The sequence below is a fragment of the Pseudophryne corroboree genome, chromosome 4, assembly GCF_028390025.1.
Source record: "Pseudophryne corroboree isolate aPseCor3 chromosome 4, aPseCor3.hap2, whole genome shotgun sequence".
NCBI classification, from domain to species: Eukaryota; Metazoa; Chordata; class Amphibia; order Anura; family Myobatrachidae; genus Pseudophryne; species Pseudophryne corroboree.
Window position 1 is genome coordinate 849187862 of NC_086447.1, and position 21554 is coordinate 849209415.

At 44.8% G+C, this 21554-nt stretch overlaps 1 protein-coding gene across 2 annotated transcripts in view; it reads right to left on the reverse strand.

The window, feature by feature from the left end:
• ACYP2 (acylphosphatase 2) overlaps window positions 1-21554 on the reverse strand; it is a 342542-nt gene that overhangs the window by 299457 nt on the left and 21531 nt on the right. For both annotated transcript variants that reach the window (XM_063918648.1, XM_063918649.1), the window contains exons 2-3: window positions 15643-15659; window positions 11946-12055 (exon numbers count right to left, since the gene is read on the reverse strand). In XM_063918648.1, coding sequence (XP_063774718.1) covers window positions 11946-12055; window positions 15643-15659 — 127 coding nt within the window. The remainder of the gene's footprint in view (window positions 1-11945; window positions 12056-15642; window positions 15660-21554) is intronic.

Sequence of the window (21554 nt, forward strand, 5' to 3'; positions counted from 1 at the left end):
TTCCCCAACGGTATAAAGCTCAAGTCATTTGTACAACACACATGTGCTATGCGGCTCTTTGCAGGGAATATTTAGTCAGTCACATCCAGGGGCTGGCTGGCAATTTTCAGCCTGGGGGGAAGACTCAAGCAAGCGACCCAGCTTTTCACAGGTGGCCCTGGAACAATTAAATTGCACTGGCCCGGGGGCAGATGGCACCCTGTTCCCCTGCTCAGCCAGCCCCTGGTCACATCAATCCCTGCCCCAGTAGAGCTTGCAATCTGTATTCCCTAACACATGGACACACATTAGGATTAATAACAAACTGATCTGTATGTTTTGGGAGTATGGAAGGAAACCCACGCAAACACAGGGAGGACATACAAACTCCACACATGTACAAATCAGTAGACGCATGCAGGCTGGCACCAGTAGCATATGCCCCCCGGAATCCTGACAGCGGCATCCTGACGTTCAGAATCCAGACAGATCCTGGTAAGTATTTTAACACTACCCCCAGGAATGAACTGGCCAAACTGCCTGAGCAGCCCACCTCCCTCTCAAGAGATCACACTGTCACTGTGCTCTTGAATTATACATTATACACATACTTGCCTACTCTCCCGGAATGGCCGGGAGGCTCTCAAAAATCGGGTGGTGCTCACCCCCCCCCCCCCCCCCAAGAGAGTGGGCAAGTCTCCTGGCCCGCCGCCACCTGCCCACAAACCTCTGCCACCATTCACATCCTCCCGCAACCGAAGGGAAGGGGGAGGGGCGATGACGTGATCCGCGTCCCCATGGACTGCCCCCTTGCCTCACAATGCCTGTAATCTCGGGTCCGCAATGACTGGAATTTGTGGACATGCCCCCACTTCTACTTAGTAGCAGCACCCGTGGCCACGCCCCCAGTGTGCTGCACCACGCCCCCCACCTTGCCGAGATGGCTGCCTCCTCCCGGAGTGGTCAGCCACAATATTGGCAAGTATGATTATACATATGTTAATAATACTGTACAGGACTATGGTATATTTTCTACAGTGCATTGCTGTTGTTATTCTAGTACATTATCATGCATGCACTAGCAAATATTTATATATATATATATATATATATATATATATATATAGTTCTCCAAATGCAAGGAATCAGGCACCGGGGGCAGTTGTCCATTTAGGATCTGAGTGCCGACCGATTTGGAGGAGTATATATATATATATATATATATATATATATATATATAGTTCAGTGTGTCAAGGTTTATTAGAGTTCAGGTGGTCAGAACGAGGTTCCCTAAAAATATACCCTCTCTACAAAAATCATCCAAAAAAAAAGAAAAAAATCAGACTTATGTAGTACAAGATTTTCTTTTACTTCTTGAAATATTAAAATGACATACACAATATCATAAAACCAATGAATCCAAACACATGTCTGAGTACAAACAGTGGAATAGATTCCACCCTCACCTTTAGCAAAAGGTGTGAGCTCTGGGTGGAATTCACATACACCAGGACATGGCAGGTATTGATTGATGAACCCTACGCATTTCGTCTAAAAAGACTTCATCAGGGGAATACACCGGTTAAATATCATGTGTTCTGTATGGACACGCTTATTGCCTTAATCAGGCTTTGAAGACCATATATCGTAAAAAGTAGTGGCACAGTTGCTCCGTACTAAAGATTTTCTTTAGACGAAAATTGGGGATGGCATCCCAAAGGATTGGCCTATATAAATATAACACTTCCAGTCTAGGGACAGAAATAGTTCACTGGTATACTATAATCAATTCGCACTGATATATCATTGATAGGATTACAGTGGTACAGAACCAGACTCCAGATCAAACGTGCACAGGTCACCAGTCTGGATAGAATTCTATTCAGACTGGTGACCTGTCAAACTGGTAAGAGACTAGTGTACTACGTCAAACTGGTAAGAGACTAGTGTACTACGTCAAACTGGTAAGAGACTAGTGTACTACGTCAAACTGGTAAGAGACTAGTGTACTACGTCAAACTGGTTAAGAGACTAGTGTACTACGTCAAACTGGTAAGAGACTAGTGTACTACATCAAACTGGTAAGAGACTAGTGTACTACGTCAAACTGGTAAGAGACTAGTGTACTACGTCAAACTGGTAAGAGACTAGTGTACTACGTCAAACTGGTAAGAGACTAGTGTACTACATCAAACTGGTAAACTCTTGTAGGGATATATTTCATAGTGTCATAACTAAATGTGTTAACAAAACAAATGTTTCATTGCTAACTGTAGGAATAAATAATAATAAGCTGTAAAATCCTTTTCTGTTTTAAAATCCAGCTTTGTCTTATCATCTTGCTTGTGTCACTGTATTTTTGTACAATAGTAAATATTGTACTACTGTATATGCTCGCAAATAACTATAAATTACATGAACACAATGATATTTCTAACCAGTTCTGTGGACGAATGTAAGGTTGACAAATGACGTAAGTTTGCTGCAAGTGAGAAAGCGGTGTAAAATAGACGTATAATCAGGTATAATCAGACTGGATGATATAGCCGGCAGTCCTCCGAGCATAACCGTATAATTGTAACTCTAAGGCTCCATTGTAATTTGGACATTTAACCCACACTGACTATCACTGACGTGTTTCCTTAGTCATCAATCCTGTGCAGATGTTAGGTTACAAATGTGCAAGAAATTACAGTGTAAGAGCCCTACTGGAGTAAGCATAGGCTCTGTGTAGTCTGCAAATGCACTGGGGGCAGCTATAAGGTTGTCAAAATATGGGTGTATGTTATGTCAGTGAAACAAAGCAAAGCATGTTAGGAAATGAAACAAAACATCTGCAATACGTCTCTCAGCACTTCTTGGTTACCAGTAAGGGAAGCCGGCTGTTGCATTATAATTTTCTCATCCCTGAGCTCTTTTACTGCGCTACAAGCTCGGAATGCCCAACCTCACATCTTTAACTCTTACTTCTTCCAAAATCTCGCTCCTGCTAGGAAGGAGCAGCAATCGTGCCAGCCTTCCCTAACCACATGTGTAGTGATGTCATTGGTGTCACTCGGACCGTGCTTAGATGTAAGGAAGATACATACCCAGCACCTGGATACATCAACTTGGTATCCGGACTATAGGTTGCCAATGAAAAGGTCAACACAACAGTCAGTTAATTAATAATGACTCAAAGGGCCTCAGGTACCCATTGCTTATCGCATCGGCTTACCCACTTAAAGCAGATAAATCTATGCAAAGTTTTGGTTCCCAAACGCCTGACCTTGGGCAGATTTCTGCTCGCCTCCCCAGGAGGGTGTGATCAGAAATAATGGAAGCATGCGGAACTCGCATCCATTGGAAAACCAACTGAATAGCTCCCAATGAGCAGTTCAATAACCCGACGCGTTTCACTGTGCGCTCTACAGCTTTTTCAAAGGTGGTTAGTAAGGGTCATTGAGTTGACATATATACCCTAAACACATCAGGTGTATTGAACCCCTCAAATCCTTCTATATACTGGGACTTGCAGCTGATCATTAATAGCCTGAACCAGACCTCTAGATTAATATCCTACGCAAGGACCTTGGAACATTGGACTGTGCTAGCAATATCACGGACGTTCCAGCTTGTCTCCATACCAACCCTGAGAGATCCAAGATTTTGGCATGATATATCTCCGCTATTAGAGGACCCCCGGGATGCATACCATTGTGGTAAATATATTACAGCTGGACACACTGCATATTTTTCTAAGCAACTACACAATCCCTTGATTTATGGAAGGTCGCTATAGGAACAGGCCCAATGACTATATGCTGCCAACCAAAATTCATCTGACCAGTTATCAGTGATTAGAGGGGAGAAAGGGGCTTTTTGTATGAATTTAATTTGTTTTGAACTATTATTTTGAATATGCATGCAATCGCTTTTTAACTTATTTATATATGCCTATATGAATTGTATTGAACAATTGAACTTCCAGAGACAGACCACGTGTCTCCCACCAGCTGGTCCTAGGTTTGGTACTGCAACATCTCCCTCCCTACTTATCATAGAGACAAACTGAGCTCTCTATGGACCTCCTGATAGATGTGGTCAGTCTTTGAGGAAGTTATCTAAATTTACAGATTATTAACAGGTGTCTAGACTCACCTTCCCCCACATGACAATAGGATAATAGGACACTAAATTGTTATTGTTTATTGGAAGTCAGGAGTCACCAACCACAAGTCACCAGCCCTGGGTGCTGAACACAACACCCAGAAGAAACAGTTCCAGTTGCAAGCAAATGAGCAGCAAGTACATATTTGCCAATCTTATAACAGCGATTTTCAAGGAGCCGGGTGGGCGTGACACTGTGATAACTTCATGGCTTTACCCCCTTCTACTCAAAACTGCGATTCGTTGCTTTTTACAGTGGGGTGTGGTGACATGATGACATGATTCAGTGCAAACCACGTCATTAACCCCTGGTCTGCCAACTTCACTCGGGAAGTGGGCGGAGTGTGACACAATGGCCCACAGTTTTGGGAGTCCGGGAGAGCCCCTTGGAATTCAGAACTCTCCCGCACGTTCCGGAGAGTTGGCACGAATGAGCATGTATTCTCCTGCAAAGAGGGCCCTATTGTCGTCCATAGTCGTTGAGTGTCTGGTAGGTGTAGTCAGTAATGGAAGGTTATTGATGGTAATAAAAGCAAACATAAGCTGTCAAGCTAAAAGTCAGTCAGTCCGTCACATATATTATACTAAATGATTTCAGTGAATTCATATGAAAAAAATTATACTATATGGAAAATGATTTTGGTGAAATCTTAAAGAATATTTTATATCCAGTCATTTCTTCATCTGTATTAAACAAATGATTGCATTGCTGTTAATGTTGCGCTACACTAATCAGTTTCACGAAATGCTTTCACTGTTCTGGAATGTTTTTATTTGAAGAAGTGTGGGGCGAAACTTTCTGGTTGATCTACAATCTCAGAGTTACAGCAATTAGGAATGTTCTACCACTAGGTCTTACACCAGCTGCTGAAATCAGAAGTACATTAATAAGTCATCTGTAAAGCTAATATTATTTCAGTTATGCAATCCTGTAGTGCACCAATTTTTAAATGAAAATAAAAAGTTAGTTTAGTATTCACAGTCATTTCACTGGAAACACTTTGGGAATAGATTTTTAAAGGATGTATTAGAACCTTCCCCTACCTGCACAAGGATCTAAAAGATTTCCTACAGTTGCTTTTCACAGCAATAAAGTATCTTCCTTTTGCCTATTCATCAAGAAATGTCCCCGAGGCAGTGAAGTAATACAAGACCAGTTATTGCCTATCCACAATTGCGTGAACCAGTTTACCAGCTCCCAAGTTCGAACTGGAACAGAAAGCCCAACTCACGTTTCCAGTTAAAGAGTTAAAAAAAACCATAACACAGTTATTTTAAAAATATTCATGTGATGAAGGAAACATTTTTCTATGGGCACCGCTGACATTTTGGGACAATGTAGATATTGAAGAACCGCTGCAATACTTATAATGTAGTTGTTCTTAACAAATAGGCTTCTCCATGGAAAGGCATTGTGGAATTCCCTGGAGAAGACTAACCCTTGTGATACCTTCAACAAAGGGGGCTCTGATTAGTAGGCGAAAGCCCTACATTCTGTGAATACGCCCTGTTTTGTAAAGGCCCGTACACACTGGCCGATATATCGGCCGTTCTCTTGAACGGCCTATAAATCGCAGGTCCGTCGGCCAGTGTGTACGGCCGATACGTCTGTGAACTCCGTCATTCACAGACGTATCGCATCGGCCCCGCAGCACAGCCGACGGCCAATATATCTACCGATATATTGGCGCGTCGCTGTGTGTGTACGGCGGTCGGCCGACCGCCCGTACACATGCTGCGGCGGCCAGCGGTGATTGACAGCTGAACTGGGCGGACGTGTGTATACGCCCGCCCAGTTCATGACGTCTGTCCCAGACGGATTGGGCAGTGAGTATGCACAGCACACTGCCCGATCCGTCCATAGATATATCTGCAGATATATCTTTCCAGGTTGTACCCACCTTAAGTCTACCCGTCAGTCCTTTAGAGCTGAGAGCCGTTGCACTCGGTGACTCACAGCTTCAGGAAATGTGTCACCAGTATCTGTTATCTTTATGATATTTGAGCAACTTAGGTTCCACAGAATGGGGCAGATGTATTAACATAAAGGGCCCCATACACTTATGCAACCACATGTCGCAGGCGATCGCCCCGGCAGCCTCCCGGAGGGCAGGGTCGCCCAAGATACATCGTATGTTGCCCTTTTGCATACGATGTATCTTGGGCGATCCCAGCCGTGCCCCCAGGTCAGACCTGATTGAATGTGCAGCACATTCAATCTGGAGGATCCGATCTGATGCTCACGGGAACGCGCATATATCGGGCCGAATGCCCGAAATCGGATGAAATCAGGCATTATCGCTCTAGTGTATGGGGCCCTTAAAGCAGTGATAAACGCAAGGTGATAAACGCACCAGCCAATCAGCTCCAATATGCAAATTGACAGTTAGGAACTGACTGACTTATGTGTTCATCACCTTCCACATATCACTGGTTTATCACTTCCATATGCCTTCTCCAGGTTAATACATCTGCCCCAATATGATGTTCATTAAGTAATACTAACTGCAGTACTCTAAAATGATTTTGATCATTTATTTCATTTAAAGTGGATATATCATACATTGTGAAAAATCTAACATCAGGAATTGAAACTTGGCTGCAGTTTGTTTGTAATGTAGTAACAAATATTCCGCTCTTCTGAAAATCAGACATAAAACTGTACCGCTTACCCTTCGTCTAGTACTTGTAATTTTACATTTACATAAATAAACAAATTATCTGTGGGTGGCTGGAAATTCTTTGACACTAATCAGATGTGATTCTTCAAAGCCTGAGGCGGCTTGTGCAACTGCGCCATTCTCACCCCTTGTGCCAAATACCATGAGCATTTGTATAGGAGTTAAAAGTGTTTTATGAACAAAATAATGAATACATTTTTAAGCATTTTTATATTAACCATCAAGATAATTATTACTAAATAGTTAAAAGCCCATCAAAATGACTGATGTCAAGGTCGAATTATGGGGGTAGGGGGGGGGGTCGTTACTCACACAGGAGCTGCCATGTTGCTGGGAGCCGGGACTCTGTCCTGCTGAGGGTGTGTGAGTGTGAGTATGTGTTGTGTTTATGTGTAGCGTTAGCCTTTTGTATATATGGATGCTGTATATCTGTAATGGGTAGGCTATAGTGATGCTGCACTATATACACCAGTACTGGCACGTGTAAGCTCCCTGCCAGTCTGGGGGTAGTGGACACCCGTAGCCACCAGCAGCTGGCTGGAGGGGTCTGGGCATGGCCTGTGCAGGGTGTGGGAGGGGCGAACATAGGACTCGGGCTCTGCGCCGGCGAGCAGTATATATAAAGCAGCTGAGACCGTTATCTGCCACCTCATCATCGGCAGCCCCAGCACCTCTCCTCCTCCCGGTCAATGCACTGCTCACCCCACACAGGGTCTCACCCCTTCCTGCTGGACTGATTCACCTTTTCTTCCCACCAGTAAGTGGCCACAGGTTTCCACGGTGCCTCCATTCTGAGCGCTGCGGAACTGTCTGTTGGTTCCTGCATCTGTTTCCTGGTTACTGCCGCTACTTGTTGCCGAGTCCCGGGATGGCAGTATTATTAAGATTATCAGCAGTAGGTTAGGAAGCTTTAACATCTCCCTGCAGTATCATTTTCAATTCACAAAGAAGTCATTTGATCAATGGGGCGGCCCCTAGTGGCCAGTGGTGTACATAACAGAGGAGAGGAGTAGTCTTAGACTTTTATTATATATAATTTAGACTTTTGCCTTAAGTATTTCTTAAATTAAAATGTGTTTAGCTTTTCTGCTCCCCCTAACATCTTGCTGCCTGAGAGAGATGGCTAATTATAGGCACACTCCTGATTGCTGTGAAGGACAAACTGTCCTGGAGAGGAAATACGAGTGGGTGTGACCTAACCCTGATTCACAAGCAGCAGGGAGGTGGCACTATGGTGAAGCGTCTAACACTGCAGGGGGTGGGGCTATGCAAATGCTATTTGCATCAAATCACGCCTCCACCAAAATACAAATAACACTTAAACCTCCCCTGCCGGCGTGATGGGGGGGTTTACAATGACACAATTCACCACATGTCCCGTCATCTAGCCTTCAGACCACCTACTTCACTGGAAAAGTGGGCAGGATACAGGATGCGTCCTACAACAAATTAACAGTGAACAAACAAATATGCCCCTGGTATGGGGACTTCCTATTAGAAACAGAGGTAGGTGGCAGCAGCTCAGATACATTTTTTAAAACTTTTCTAGGGAGCAATAGCTATATCAGAACCCGCTCATGAGAAAAGTGTTGCTCTGCCGAAACGCGTTAGCAGAGGAGGCATCCTTCATCTGCATTGACTGTGCAGCATTATACCTGCAGTATACAGACCCCGAACTTTATATGACCTGCACTAGTGCTGGAGTTTGGAACTTACTTATACCTCTTTCATACGAAAAATGCAGGGACGTACCCGGGAATTCGGTCCTGGGATCATGCAGGGACATTCCCGGGTTGGGCCCCGCTTACACAAGCATTTGGAGCCGGGACGTCCCGGGTCGGCACCTTTCATACTGAATCCGGGATGGCCCTGCATTTTATGAGAATATCATTAGAAATAGTCTTTTTTAGGCCCACAAAGATGAGGTCATTAGAGAGAGGGAGGGAGAGAGGAAGGGAGGGCAGGTTAATTGTGCACATACTGTGCCCCCCTCCTCTTAGCTGACCGATCAGTAATGTTATCCCAGTCACATCACACTTCTTCTGCAAAGGCAAGAGGAATGCAGCTGGGAGCATGTGTCTGACTGGCAGCGCAACAATACTGACGCACTCCATTTGTTATAGAGATTGCATTTCTGCTACGCCCCCTGCTGATCCATCCCAACAACATCCACCACCAGCCTGCCAGCCAACCACAGCCACACACATGCCAGGGAGGGCTGCTACAGACAGGGCAGCACATACACACGTCTGCTGGTGCCTGCTGAAAAATCAAAACACCAGGAAGCTGCCCTGCATAGCCAATCAGCAGTAGCAGAGGCAACACGGGAAGGAAGGACATGTCCCTGCACCATTCACACTGTCCAGGATCCCGGGAAGGTCCCGGGAACAACCATGGTACATAGCAGGGTTGAAATGCCAGGGCATGGTTCCCGGGATCAGCTATGTGAAAGGGGTATTAAAGACCTGTTTTCCATCAAACCAGAGATACTGGAGGGACTCACCTTTCTTTTTGGAGGCTGCAGTGATTGACACATAGTTATGGTAACTTGCTTTCTATGGCCCTCATTCCGAGTTGTTCGCTCGCTAGCTGCTTTTAGCAGTAATGCAAACACTAGGCCGCCGCCCTCTGGGAGTGTATCTTAGCTTAGCAGAAGTGCAACCGAAAGATTAGCAGAACTGCTCGTAAATATTTTAGAACAGTTTCTGAGCAGCTCCAGACCTACTCCTACCTTGCGATCACTGCAGACTGTTTAGTTCCTGCTTTGACATCACAAACACGCCCTGCGTTCGGCCAGCCACTCCCCCATTTCCCCAGGCACGCCTGCGTTTTAATCTGACACGCCTGTGTTTTTTAGCACACTCCCGGAAAATGGTCAGTTACCTCCCAGAAACACCCCTTTTCTGTCAATCACTCACTGATCAGCAGTGCGACTGAAAAGCGCCGCTAGACCTTGTGTAAAACTGCATAGTTTTGTGTGAAAGTACTTCACGCGTGCGTACTGCCCCCCATACGCATGCGCATAAATGCTGAATTTTAGCCTGATCGCTGCGCTGCGACCGAAAGCAGCTAGCGATCAACTCGGATGAGGGCCTATATCAGCTATTGATTACTAACTCCAAGCTCCTCCATTGTTTTCAACAAAGCTTACATTCAGCGGGTTGGTGAGCTATAACTATGCAATATTGTCCTTACACAATACATATTTTAAAAGTTATAAAATGACCTTTATCAAAAATAAACAAATTAAAAAAAACTCCTCTAGATGTAAAAAATCATGTACTGTAACTCATTTCTAAGCAGGTGGTAGATTATTTATTTATTTATTATTACCAGTTATTTATATAGCGCACACATATTCCGCAGCGCTTTACAGAGAATATTTGGCCATTCACATCAGTGGAGCTTACAATCTATATTCCCTACCACATGTACACACACACATTCATGTTAGGGTTAGTTTTTTGTTGGGATCCAAATAACCTACCAGTATATTTTTGGATTGTGGGAGGAAACCCACGCAAGTACAGGGAGAATATACAAACTCCACACAGCTAGGGCCATGGTGGGAATTGAACCCATGACCTCAGTGCTCTGAGGCAGTAATGCTAACCATTACACCGTCTGTGCTGCCCACCCCAATGTTGGCCTGCTGTTCCATGCACACTCCCCCCCAATCCCAATAAAAGCAGTGGCATATGTGAGAAAATAGGCATTGTCACAAATTGTTGTTTTGCGCTTTCTTAAATATCAAATATTAATATAATATTAAAAACAAAACAGCTCCTAGCATACACGCACGCAGGGGGGGTTTCCGAGTACCTAGAACCCCCCCGGACGCTGTAACATCGGCGCTGCTAAAAACATTTTTTTAATGTTTATATGGAGGAACTGCACCTGTAACGTGGTTGCAGCTTCTCCCTCCGTCCGAATCCTTAAACTGCACGACATGCAGCTCCTCTCAGGCAGTACGACGTGGGTCCTTCAGTCAGAGCTGGGTGAAAGCAGGCAGTGGCTGTGGGCCGCTGTCTCCACTTTCCAGAACTCAGCCCCTCAGTGATTCTGCAGCAGCCAGGTAGGCAGAGCCGGATTAAGAGGGGGGGGGGGGGGGTCCCGGGGATACGTACCCCGGGCCCCCCTTTCCAAAAGGGCCCCCTGCCACACCACAGATTGGTGGGGTGCCAGTAGGCTATTATACTTGCTGGGTGTATTGTGTGTATGCATGTGTGTGTGTGCGTGTGTGTGTGCATCTATACTGTGTGTGTGTGTGTGTGTATGTATGATGTGTGTGTGTATGTATGATGTGTATGCATTTATGTATGTATACTGTTTCTACAGGATGTATAGTGTGTGTGTGTGTGTGTGTGTGTGTGTGTGTGTTTGCATGTATACTATGTATATATGCTGTGTGCATTAATATTGTGTGTGTGTATATATGTATGTATGTATGTATGTGTGTGTGTGTGTGTGTGTGTGTGTGTGTGTGTGTGTGTGTGTGTGTGTGTAAGTATGCTAATGTGCGTGTGTGTATGGCTGGCCCTTCTCTGACATTCATGTACGGAAACCCCCCCCGTGAAAATCCTGCGTTTGCCACTGCCTAGCTGTCATATTACAAACACAGGCTGTAACATGGCAGTTAGGATCTGACTGGTTGGTATTTTATCTCTGTCCACCCTATCACTCTCCAAGGCTTAGGAATCTATTCATGAAGCAGTGAAAAATGTGGAAAAATTAGCCAGTGGGAATTGCCCATGGCAACCAATCAGCATTGAAGTAACATTTATTATTTGCGCACTATAAAATTATACAGAGCAGCTGATTGGTTGCCATAAGAACAGAAAATTGTCTGTATTTTACACTATTATCCCTGACATGCCCTTATCTATGTAATATGCAAAGATATTTTCGTGACAGATGAGCTGTTACACCGAGACTTTGTGTTTTACTTTTTCTTATATGTTTGATAATCTTAATAAATAATGACTCTATTACAAAACAAAACAAAATGTGAGGAGCAGAATGATAATGTAATGATGGTATTTTCTTAACAAATGCTTTTTATTTTATTGTACACAAATGTTAATGATATTTTAAGTGGTTTAATAATCAAGATATTGAATAACGTATCGCACTTACATGGAATTGACCTTTTCTTCAGGACCCTGGACTTGCCCCACCACAGTGCCTTGTCTCGTGTTCTTCACCCAGCCGACTACGCCAATTCTCCTGGCCTCATCTTCAGTGTACTGCAGCAGAGGGACAAAGGGTAAATATACCATAAAATAATACCAGCACTGGACAAACTAGCATTGTGTTCACTAGTGGTAATACTTATTTTATTAGATCTTGTTCTATTGTTCAAAATTAAATTTGAATAAATATAGATAGTAAAATATATATACAGGGTGAGTATCCCATATCCAAATATTCCGAAATACCGAATAGTCCAAAATACAGAATTTTTTGAGTGAGAGCGAGATAGTGAAACCTTTGTTTTCTGATGGCTCAATGTACACAAACCTTGTTTAATACACAAAGTTATTAAAAATATTGTATTAAATGACCTTCAGGCTGTGTGTATAAGGTGTATATGAAACATAAATGAATTGTGTGAATGTAGACACACTTTGTTTAATGCACAAAGTTATTAAAAATATTGGCTAAAATGACCTTCAGGCTGTGTGTATAAGGTGTATATGTAACATAAATGCATTCTGTGCTTAGAGTTAGGTCCCATCACCATGATATCTCATTATGGTATGCAATTATTCCAAAATACAGAATAATCCGATATCCAACATACTTCTGGTCCCAAGCATTTTGGATAAGGGATACCCAACCCGTGTGTGTGTGTGTGTGTGTGTGTGTGTGTGTGTGTGTGTGTGTGTGTGTGTGTGTGTGTGTGTGTGTGTGTGTATATATATATATATATATATATATATATATATAGGGCTATATATATATATATATATATATATATATATAGCAGTTGGTAACGGATCGGCACTCTCCTCAATGTAGAACAAACTGCTCAGGTGCCTTCTGGAGTGATGAATGCAGGTAAAAAGCTGTATAGCAAACAGCGGCACTCAGAGACTGACAAAGCCAAATGAAAATAAAGTGCTGGTGCTTTTATTCCATAATACAGGCTGGGTGTTCAGCCTGTATTATGGAATAAAAGCACCAGCACTTTATTTTCATTTGGCTTTGTCAGTCTCTGAGTGCCGCTGTTTGCTATACAGCTTTTTACCTATATATATATATATATATATATATATATATATATATATATATATATTTACAGTACATTGAAAATGTTTAAATTAAATTCCTTTTAGTAATTAGAATCAAATTCAGCTCTTGTGTGACACTTGTAAGTATTTTCTTAAAACTAAGAATTGTATGCTGGAAGAGTTCATTAAAATTGAGAACTTTTATCAAAAGATGTTCAGGTGCCCAATGTGATGTAAAATAAAACTATGGGGGAAATGTATTAATTTTTCTGAAGAGTGGAGAAGTCACTTATATCAACCAATGAGCTTCTAGCTAGCATTTGTCAAGTACAAATGATAGATAGAATCTTATTGGTTTTGATTGCTTTAGGTATCGTCTCCACTTGTCTAATTTTAGAAAATTTGATCCATTTCCCCCTGTGTCACTATGAAAGGGACGCTAATCCATACCTCTCGACTTTTGCAGGCTAGGAGGAGGGAAGGGTGTGGCCTTGTGGCTAGGGGGCATGACCTACCATCGTGGCACTTCCCACGAGGCCACGCCCCCATTTTCACTACTGTGGGGGCATGCCCAGCACTCTGTGAGCTGCTGGCATGCACCCTGTCACACTCTCTCGTGAATAGTCTGCTGCTCTGCTAACCAATGCAGCGAGTGAGAGAGGTCTCCTAACTGACCCCCCACACACACCGAGGGACACTGCAAAACCACAGGTGGGACAGCAGAACAGTCCCAAAAAAATGGGGCTGTACCGACAAAATCAGGACAGTTGGGAGGTATGGCTAATCGACCTTTAACCTACATAGAGCAATTCAATTAGGGCAATTTTTTCGCCTAGTGAAAATTGCGCTTTTCACTATTTTTTAAGGGGAATGGTGAGTCACCTTATTCAATAGTGGGAACGTGTTCTCGTCTAGGTGAAAAAAATCGTCAGGAACGAAAAACATGTGGATCGGTGAATCCATGTGTTTTTGCACCTGCATGGCAAAAATGCAGGCTGTTTTTGCTGATTTTGAGGTCTTTTTCGACAATGCCTTTTCGTAAAAAAAGAAGAAGCTAAAAGGCATTGTCGAAAATGCCTTAAAAACAGGCAAAAAATGGCCCGCAATTGAATACGCAGGGGGGTGAATTTGATAGCTCCAAAATTGTCAGAGCTAATTGAATACCCTCCATAGTCTGGCCATACAAGAAATGCAGAGCTCGCCTGAAGGAGCAGTGAGCATGAGGTAGGACAATACATGGAGAACTGGAAGTTACTGGAAGAGGAGCGGCGGGATGTGCTAGTCGTATCTGGAGGCGGGGTCTCCTCTTCTAACCGCCCTGTACATGCACCTGCTCGGGATCCCAGAGACACTGCTGTCCGCTCCACCGCTCCATCCTAGCGAGACCCGCCAGCCCCAGCCCGTCTGTCAGCAGTGAGGGGAGAGAGGATCAGGAACGGGCGCAGCGGGAGGAGAGGGAGCGGAAGAACCCACCGAATATGACACGGAGGCAGCAAAAGGTGAGCAGGCATCGGCGGCGGGATGCTCTCTGCACGGGCGGCAACTTCTCACCACTTGCACATCCAGCGGCTCGAACGTGTCCCTGCCTGGTGTGCTGTGGCAGTGAGGGCAGCATACAGGTAGCTGTGGGCATGTAATATATAAGGTGTGCTGATGTAATATATAAGGTGTGCTGTGGGCATGTAATATATAAGGTGTGCTGGTGTAATATATAAGGTGTGCTGGTGTGCTGCTGTGCATGGTGCTGTGGCAGTGAGGGCAGCCCCGTCTGGGCTGTGTCATTATACAGGTAGCTGTGGGCATGTAATATGTATCGCAGGTGAATAGGTCCCAGAAGGAAGCAGCTCATGTGCTGTAGGACGCAATGTGTAAAAAGAGGGACTGTCTGCCGTAATGTGTAAAAAGAGGGACTGTCTGCCGTAATGTGTAAAAAGAGGACGCTGTCTGCCATAATGTGTAAAAAGGGGGACGTTGTCTGCTGTAATGTGTAAAGAGGGGACGCTGTCTGCCATAATGTGTAAAAAGGGGGACGCTGTCTGCCGTAATGTGTAAAAAGGGGACACTGTCTGCCGTAATGTGTAAAAGGGTCTCTACCTGGTGTAGTGGCGCTACTGTGCACTGTAGTATGAATTGGTATTATTTTGTGGCCACGCCCTTCCCCATGAAGGCACGCCCCCATATATTTTGCGCGCGCCTAAGGCGCGCACTGCCCCTGTCTTGCATAAGGGGGGTGGGGGGCGCCAATGCCATTTCTTGCACACAGCGCTAAAATGCCTAGTTACGGCACTGCATTCTATAACATGATAGCTAGAAGCTGGCAGGTTGCTATGGGCAACTTTTTTGCAGCCCACTTTAGAAGCTTTTATGCAACTCCCCAATGTGTATGTGTCTTTTGTGCAGAATCTGGGCCACGTTTGTGACTAGAAAATGATGCATTGGGAAAGGCCACTCCAATATGTCTATCATGGAAAACTAACATTTTCCCTTTCCCCAATACACCGCTTGATGTGACCCTGTTGTAAATGACATACATTGTCTCACCTTCATTTTGACTGACAGAAGCATTAGATGTATGTGTCAGAAATATATGTAAAACTTACCATTCTGAAGCACACACCTGTAAAACGAGAAAAGAAAAGTTGTTTCACTTTATAAATTAGAATGCACATTTGAATTATGCAGATTGGCATAATAAAGTTACAACGAACCACATAGCAAATGATAGATTACATAGCAACAGTAAAGACAAAGCTGTCTAATGTTTTTTTTTTTTTACCTGGAGATGCAAATGGAACGTGCAAATCACATTATTATGGTGCTAAATACTTACCTACTCTGTTCTCCCACCTCCTGCCCGCTACCTACAGAAATGGGCAAGACAGGGAGATAATCCCGCCCAATCTTGAGAATTGGGTGGGGCTAAATGACCTGGAGGAGTGGCCAGATCTCCCACATCCTGCCCGCTATCTAGGGAAGTGGGCAAAATAGGGTGATAATCCTGTGGCACTATCCTGTGGTGTTCCCACTACAGTACAGGCCCATGCCTAGCAACGCAGCACTGCATAGGTTAACTATCCCCTAACTTTTAGTGATGTCAGCAGGAGCTGACATGGGGGGCACTAGGACCCAGGGGAGTCAAGTCTAGAACCAGAGGAGCCCAACTGTCACAGCCAGAGAGCTGGGAGAAAAGTACCCTGCGATTGGCTGACCCCATGACCTTTACAGAGCGGGAAGCTGAGGAGGCAGGGTTACTGCTCTGAGGAGAGTATGTGAGGCTGCAGTGTGAAGAGTTGACGTCCAGAGAGCCCTAAATGGGGTGACCAGCGGCGAAAGGAGAGCGGTCGCAAGTGGAGCCGTCTGCGCCCGACAACTGAGTGAGACGCTAGGGAAGGAAGCGTCACAGCTGCTGAGAGAGAAGTGCTGACAGGAATCATATCAGCGTGCGAGCCGCAAGTGAAGCAGCATGGAGTCTCTGTCATCACAGCTGGGAAGCACTGAAGAGGCTGCCCGACAGTGAGAGGGTGGAGTGCAGCTGCGTGGAACAGTGAGTAACCTTGCTCCTTCACATTGTGTCTGTGACAGTGCCTCAGCACAGCCAGCCATACCTCAGTGACAGTGCCTCAGCACAGCCAGCCATACCCCAGTGACAGTCAGAACCCCTTTTTGTGTCATTCTCCAGTCAGCCCTGTTTAAGTCTGTCAGCACAGCCTAAGACCCCTGTCACCCATCACCTGAGGCTGCCAGGGTCAGACAGACAGTAAGAGGTGTTGTCAGTCAGTGAGGCCATTTCAGCAGCAGCTCAACTTGACAGCCAGCCAACCCTTGCCAACTCAGCCAGGCGCTTCCCTCATGCAGCAATATTCCCATTTGTTACTACAGACAGAGAGGGGAAGAGCCCTGAGATATATGATACCTGTCAGCCAACCAGTACCGCAGCAGCACAGCCGTGTCCGACAGGCAGAGCCCAGGGGGAGAATTTGATGCTTTTAATCTACGCAAGGTCACCCGGGGACAGCGACAGTGTTGTGTTCAAGGAATGAGAAAAAAAGGTTACTGCCTATTAGGAGTTACCTTAAAGAAGGTGATATTAGTTAGCACTAGTACCGACAGAACCAGCCCGTGCGAACAGTATTGATCCCCCCCTTACCCTAGATAGTGAGTGGCTATCTGACAGAATTGCATCCAGTTATTTTAGTCCGTATTTACCTCAGGATTTATACTGAAAGCCTTCCTATAAGATATCTGAGATAATATACAAAACTCAGTTACTAGTCACTGCCGGATTGTACTCCTACACCCTCTAGTGGACACTTGAGATACTGTAAGGAACACTACGGTTAATAGTAATTCTACAGCCACCGTGTGGACACTTGGAACACTAATTTGGACACCGTTCCTGGTTACTTGCTGCCAGTCAATTGGTAGACATTTAAGGTTATGGTTAATAGTGACGTAATAGTATACGATAAATCATTTGTGAGAAGTTCATTTACGAGTATATTGAAGAAATACTTGCAATTGTGAGTTCTCCTAAAAGCCGTGAATTTGTTATATGTAACTAAAATGTTTAATGCTTGACTATATTACCTGTGATACCATATGATCTCGAACTGCTGATCTGCATATTGATCTGTTCCTATATATAGTGACATTGCTTAATTTCAAATCTACCCTACTAAACTGTTTAACACAATAGCAGTGACACCTTATTGGTGATAATAAAATACCAGTCACTGTCCAAAAGTGTGGTGACTTGTTTGTCTGGGGTCTGTTTGGGGCCCTCATCCTTCTGCTGGGTATCCAGAGGTGACAAGAAAGCAAAGTCCAAGAAGACTGGGACCGACATCATCAGGGGAAATTAAGGTACGAAACACCGCCACTTCACCACCCGGTGGCCTGCGACAATCCCGCCAAAGCTTGTGGATTGGGCGGAGCTAAATTACATGAATTGCATCATTTTAGCCCAGTCCCTTGTCAACAGACTCATGATTTGATACATTTTGCCGCCATGATGGTGGGGCCTAATGGCTTCAGACCCTGGCCCCCAAAGTGGCAGCTGCAACTCCCACTCATTTAATTAGGGAAGTGGACGGGATGCAAAGCATGATAACTAACGACATGCTGTATGTCAACATTCTCATGTCAAACCTGATGACTTCGCCACAGTTATACCACACTGCTTTAGTATCCACTGCTACATCTCGCTGTGTATACTTGAGTATCAGCCCCCGCTGTGAGTCGAATACTTAACTATTAGCCCACCAAAGAGATAAAAATATATTTATCCTGAGATATGTGACACCATAGCAAACAGTACAGATTTTGGGACATGGTCTGCGCAGATATTCTCATGTGACTGAAGGGGAGTGCCAGTTATTTCCTAGAATGTTGGGGCAATGGGCTTTATTCAGCTTCAGTCACAAAATTACTACATCGCAAACTGCCAAATATTGCATGACTGCGCATGTGCTGCGAACGCATTGCACATGCGCGACCTGGGTTTTACGATTCTTCTGCGATCGCATCTTGCTGGGACGCAATCTCAGCCTGACCGACAGGCGGCGGGCATTCATGGGCATACAGATGGCGTTTGTGGGGAAACAGGTGTGTCATGGCGTGGCATTTTTGGGGCGTGCATTGGACATCAGGCGTGATTCCTGCGAATGAAAACATGGAACCCGGTGCGGCTGCATTCTCATTATTCTGAGCAGCCCACGGTCAACCGCAACTGACAATTGTACTCGATTTCTGCATATGCATCGTAGTTTCTGTGGCTGCATATGCAGTTTTGCAATTGCAGTGGTGTCCGTCTTCTCCCTTTCTGGGCATGCAAATTTAGCAGAAGCAGGATTGAGAAAATTGCTACTTCACTTCTATCTCAATAGCGCTCCAAGCCGAATAAGGTCCAATATTTTGCCTGAGCCATTTTGGCAGCTTCTTTAGTGTTTGCATAGGCAAATGAAGGGTTTGGGGGTGGTTTCTCCAGAAACCCGCCTCCTCTTGGCCAGCAGCTCAAATTAGGAGCAAAATAGCAAAATTATATAGGTGGTCATTCCGAGTTGTTTGCTAGCTGTTTTCGGTCGCGGCGCAGCGATCAGGCAAAAAAAACGGCACTTCTGGGTATGCATATGCGGCGCAATGCGCACGCGCGACGTACTTTCACAACGACCGTTGCAGTTTCACACAAGGTCTAGCTACGCTTTTCAATCGCACTGCTGGCCGCAGAGTGATTGACAGAAAGTGGGTGTTTCTGGGAGGTAAAGGGTCGTTTTCGGGGAGTGTGTGTAAAAACGCAGGCGTGACAGATAAAAAACGCAGGAGTGGCTGGGGAAACGTAGGCGTGGCTGGGCAAACGCAGGGCGTGTTCGTCACGTCAATACAGGAACTAAATAGTCTGCAGTGATCGCAAGCTAGGAGTAGGTCTGGAGCTACTCTGAAGCTGCACACAATTATTTTGTAGCCACTGTGCGATCCTTTCGTTTGCACTTCTGCTAAGCTAAGATACACTCCCAGAGGGCGGCGGCCTAGCGTTTGCACGGCTGCTAAAAGCAGCTAGCGAGCGAACAACTCGGAATGAGGGCCATAGTACGATTACTAGAACTTTCGCCACAACATGCATTATAATGGACGAGCAGAGCTGCTGCACAAGTCCATGGGAACAGCTTCTTCTACCAAGTTTGTTGTGGGTGTGGTCCTCAATCACTGCTCTGCCAGGGTGAAGAGACAGGTGACTTACAATGAGGTGGGAGAATGTGTGCTTGGAAAGTGCATTTCTGTCTCTTACTGGTTGTATTATGTTAGTGTATTTATTTATTTATTATGTGATGTTTAACCTTTACCTGACCAATTATGTTATTTATATTAATTAATATTAATAACCTATACTATAGATCATCTATATTATAGTGCTAATTATTAATACTGTATTCTTTACACTATCCAGTGTATAAAAAGACTAATGTGTAGATATATGTCCACGGCCGTTACTAGGTTCTTCTACAACTTCCCCAGACTCCCACGCTTGCTCCAATGTTTTGCAGAGTGGGAGATTGTGGATTGCTTTTGGAAACCCCCCTCTAGAATCCTGCGTTTGCCACAGGTTTGAGACCATAGTTGCTGATATTTTTAGAACAGGAGCGCTCCCCGACATTTAGCAGCGTGATCAGGCAAATAGGGCTACAAGATGAGCTGCATTATAATCTTCTGCACTGTGTGTCATTGTATTGTATAGCCTGTCCTGTCTCACCATTCTCATTACTCATTATCCAGCCCTCATTCACTTGTGTGGCTTTTCAAATATTGTACGACGTGTACTTCACGAACAGCTGCGCAACGCTGCAATGTAAACACAAGGATACAGCCCATCAATATTACACAAATGATGCTTTACCCACCCAGAAACTAGTGTTTAATAACATCCAGAGTCCACAGTTACAATTGTTCTAAATGATTGCAGAACTTTGTTATGGTTTCATTTCCTGCATCGATTTCCTCTTCTCACTGCGTGTGTTTAATAGTATTATTCACAGAAAATGTTTTCTACCCACCCAGTATATTAATGGGGTGTCTAGCTTGGGCAGGTTTTAAAGAGGTTGAATAAAGTCATTTACTGGCAAGCACCTTGCAAATAAGAAAATATTGTTTTGAACTTTTTAGCATATTATTAATCTGGGGAAGGGAGTGGCTGTGCGAGCTCTGGCTACTACGAACCTCATTTATGAATTGCCGCTGTGGTTTTACAGCAGTGGCGTATCAATACGGGTGTGCGGTGCATATTTTAAATATCATATATACTTGAGTATAAGTCGACCCGAATATAAGCCGAGGCACCTAATTTTTCCCAAAAAAACTGGGAAAACTTATTGACTCGAGTATAAGCCTAGGGTGGGAAATGCAGCTCTAGCCGTACACAGCCCTCATACTGCCAGATATGCCCCCCAGTGCCAGATATGCCCCCACAATGCTAGTTATGCCCCCATGGTGCCAGATATTTGCCCTCATAGTGCCAGATATGCCCCTACATTGCCAGATACACATATTCCCCCACGGTGCCAGATATGCTCCCACAGTGCCAGATATGCCCTCATATCCAGATATGCCCTCATAGTGCCAGATATGCCCCCACAGTGCTACATATGCCCCCACAGTGCCAGATATGCCCCCACAGTGCTACATATGCCCCCACAGTGCCAGATATGCCCTCATAGTACCAGATATGCCCCCACAGTGCCAGATATGCCCTCATAGTGCCAGATATTCCCCCACAGTGCCAGATATGCCCTCATAGTGCCAGATATGCCCCCACAGTGCCAGATATGCCCTCATAGTGCCAGATATGCCCAGCCCCCAACTACCCCCGCGACACTCCCACTGCAGACTGCAGTAGCACCAGGATGCGAAGTAACATTTATAGTGGGCATAATGTAGCTGCTTGTCCATGCTTCTCCCTTAGGGGAACATTTACTAAGCAGTGATAAGAGTGGAGAAGTGAGCCAGTGGAGAAATTTCCCCA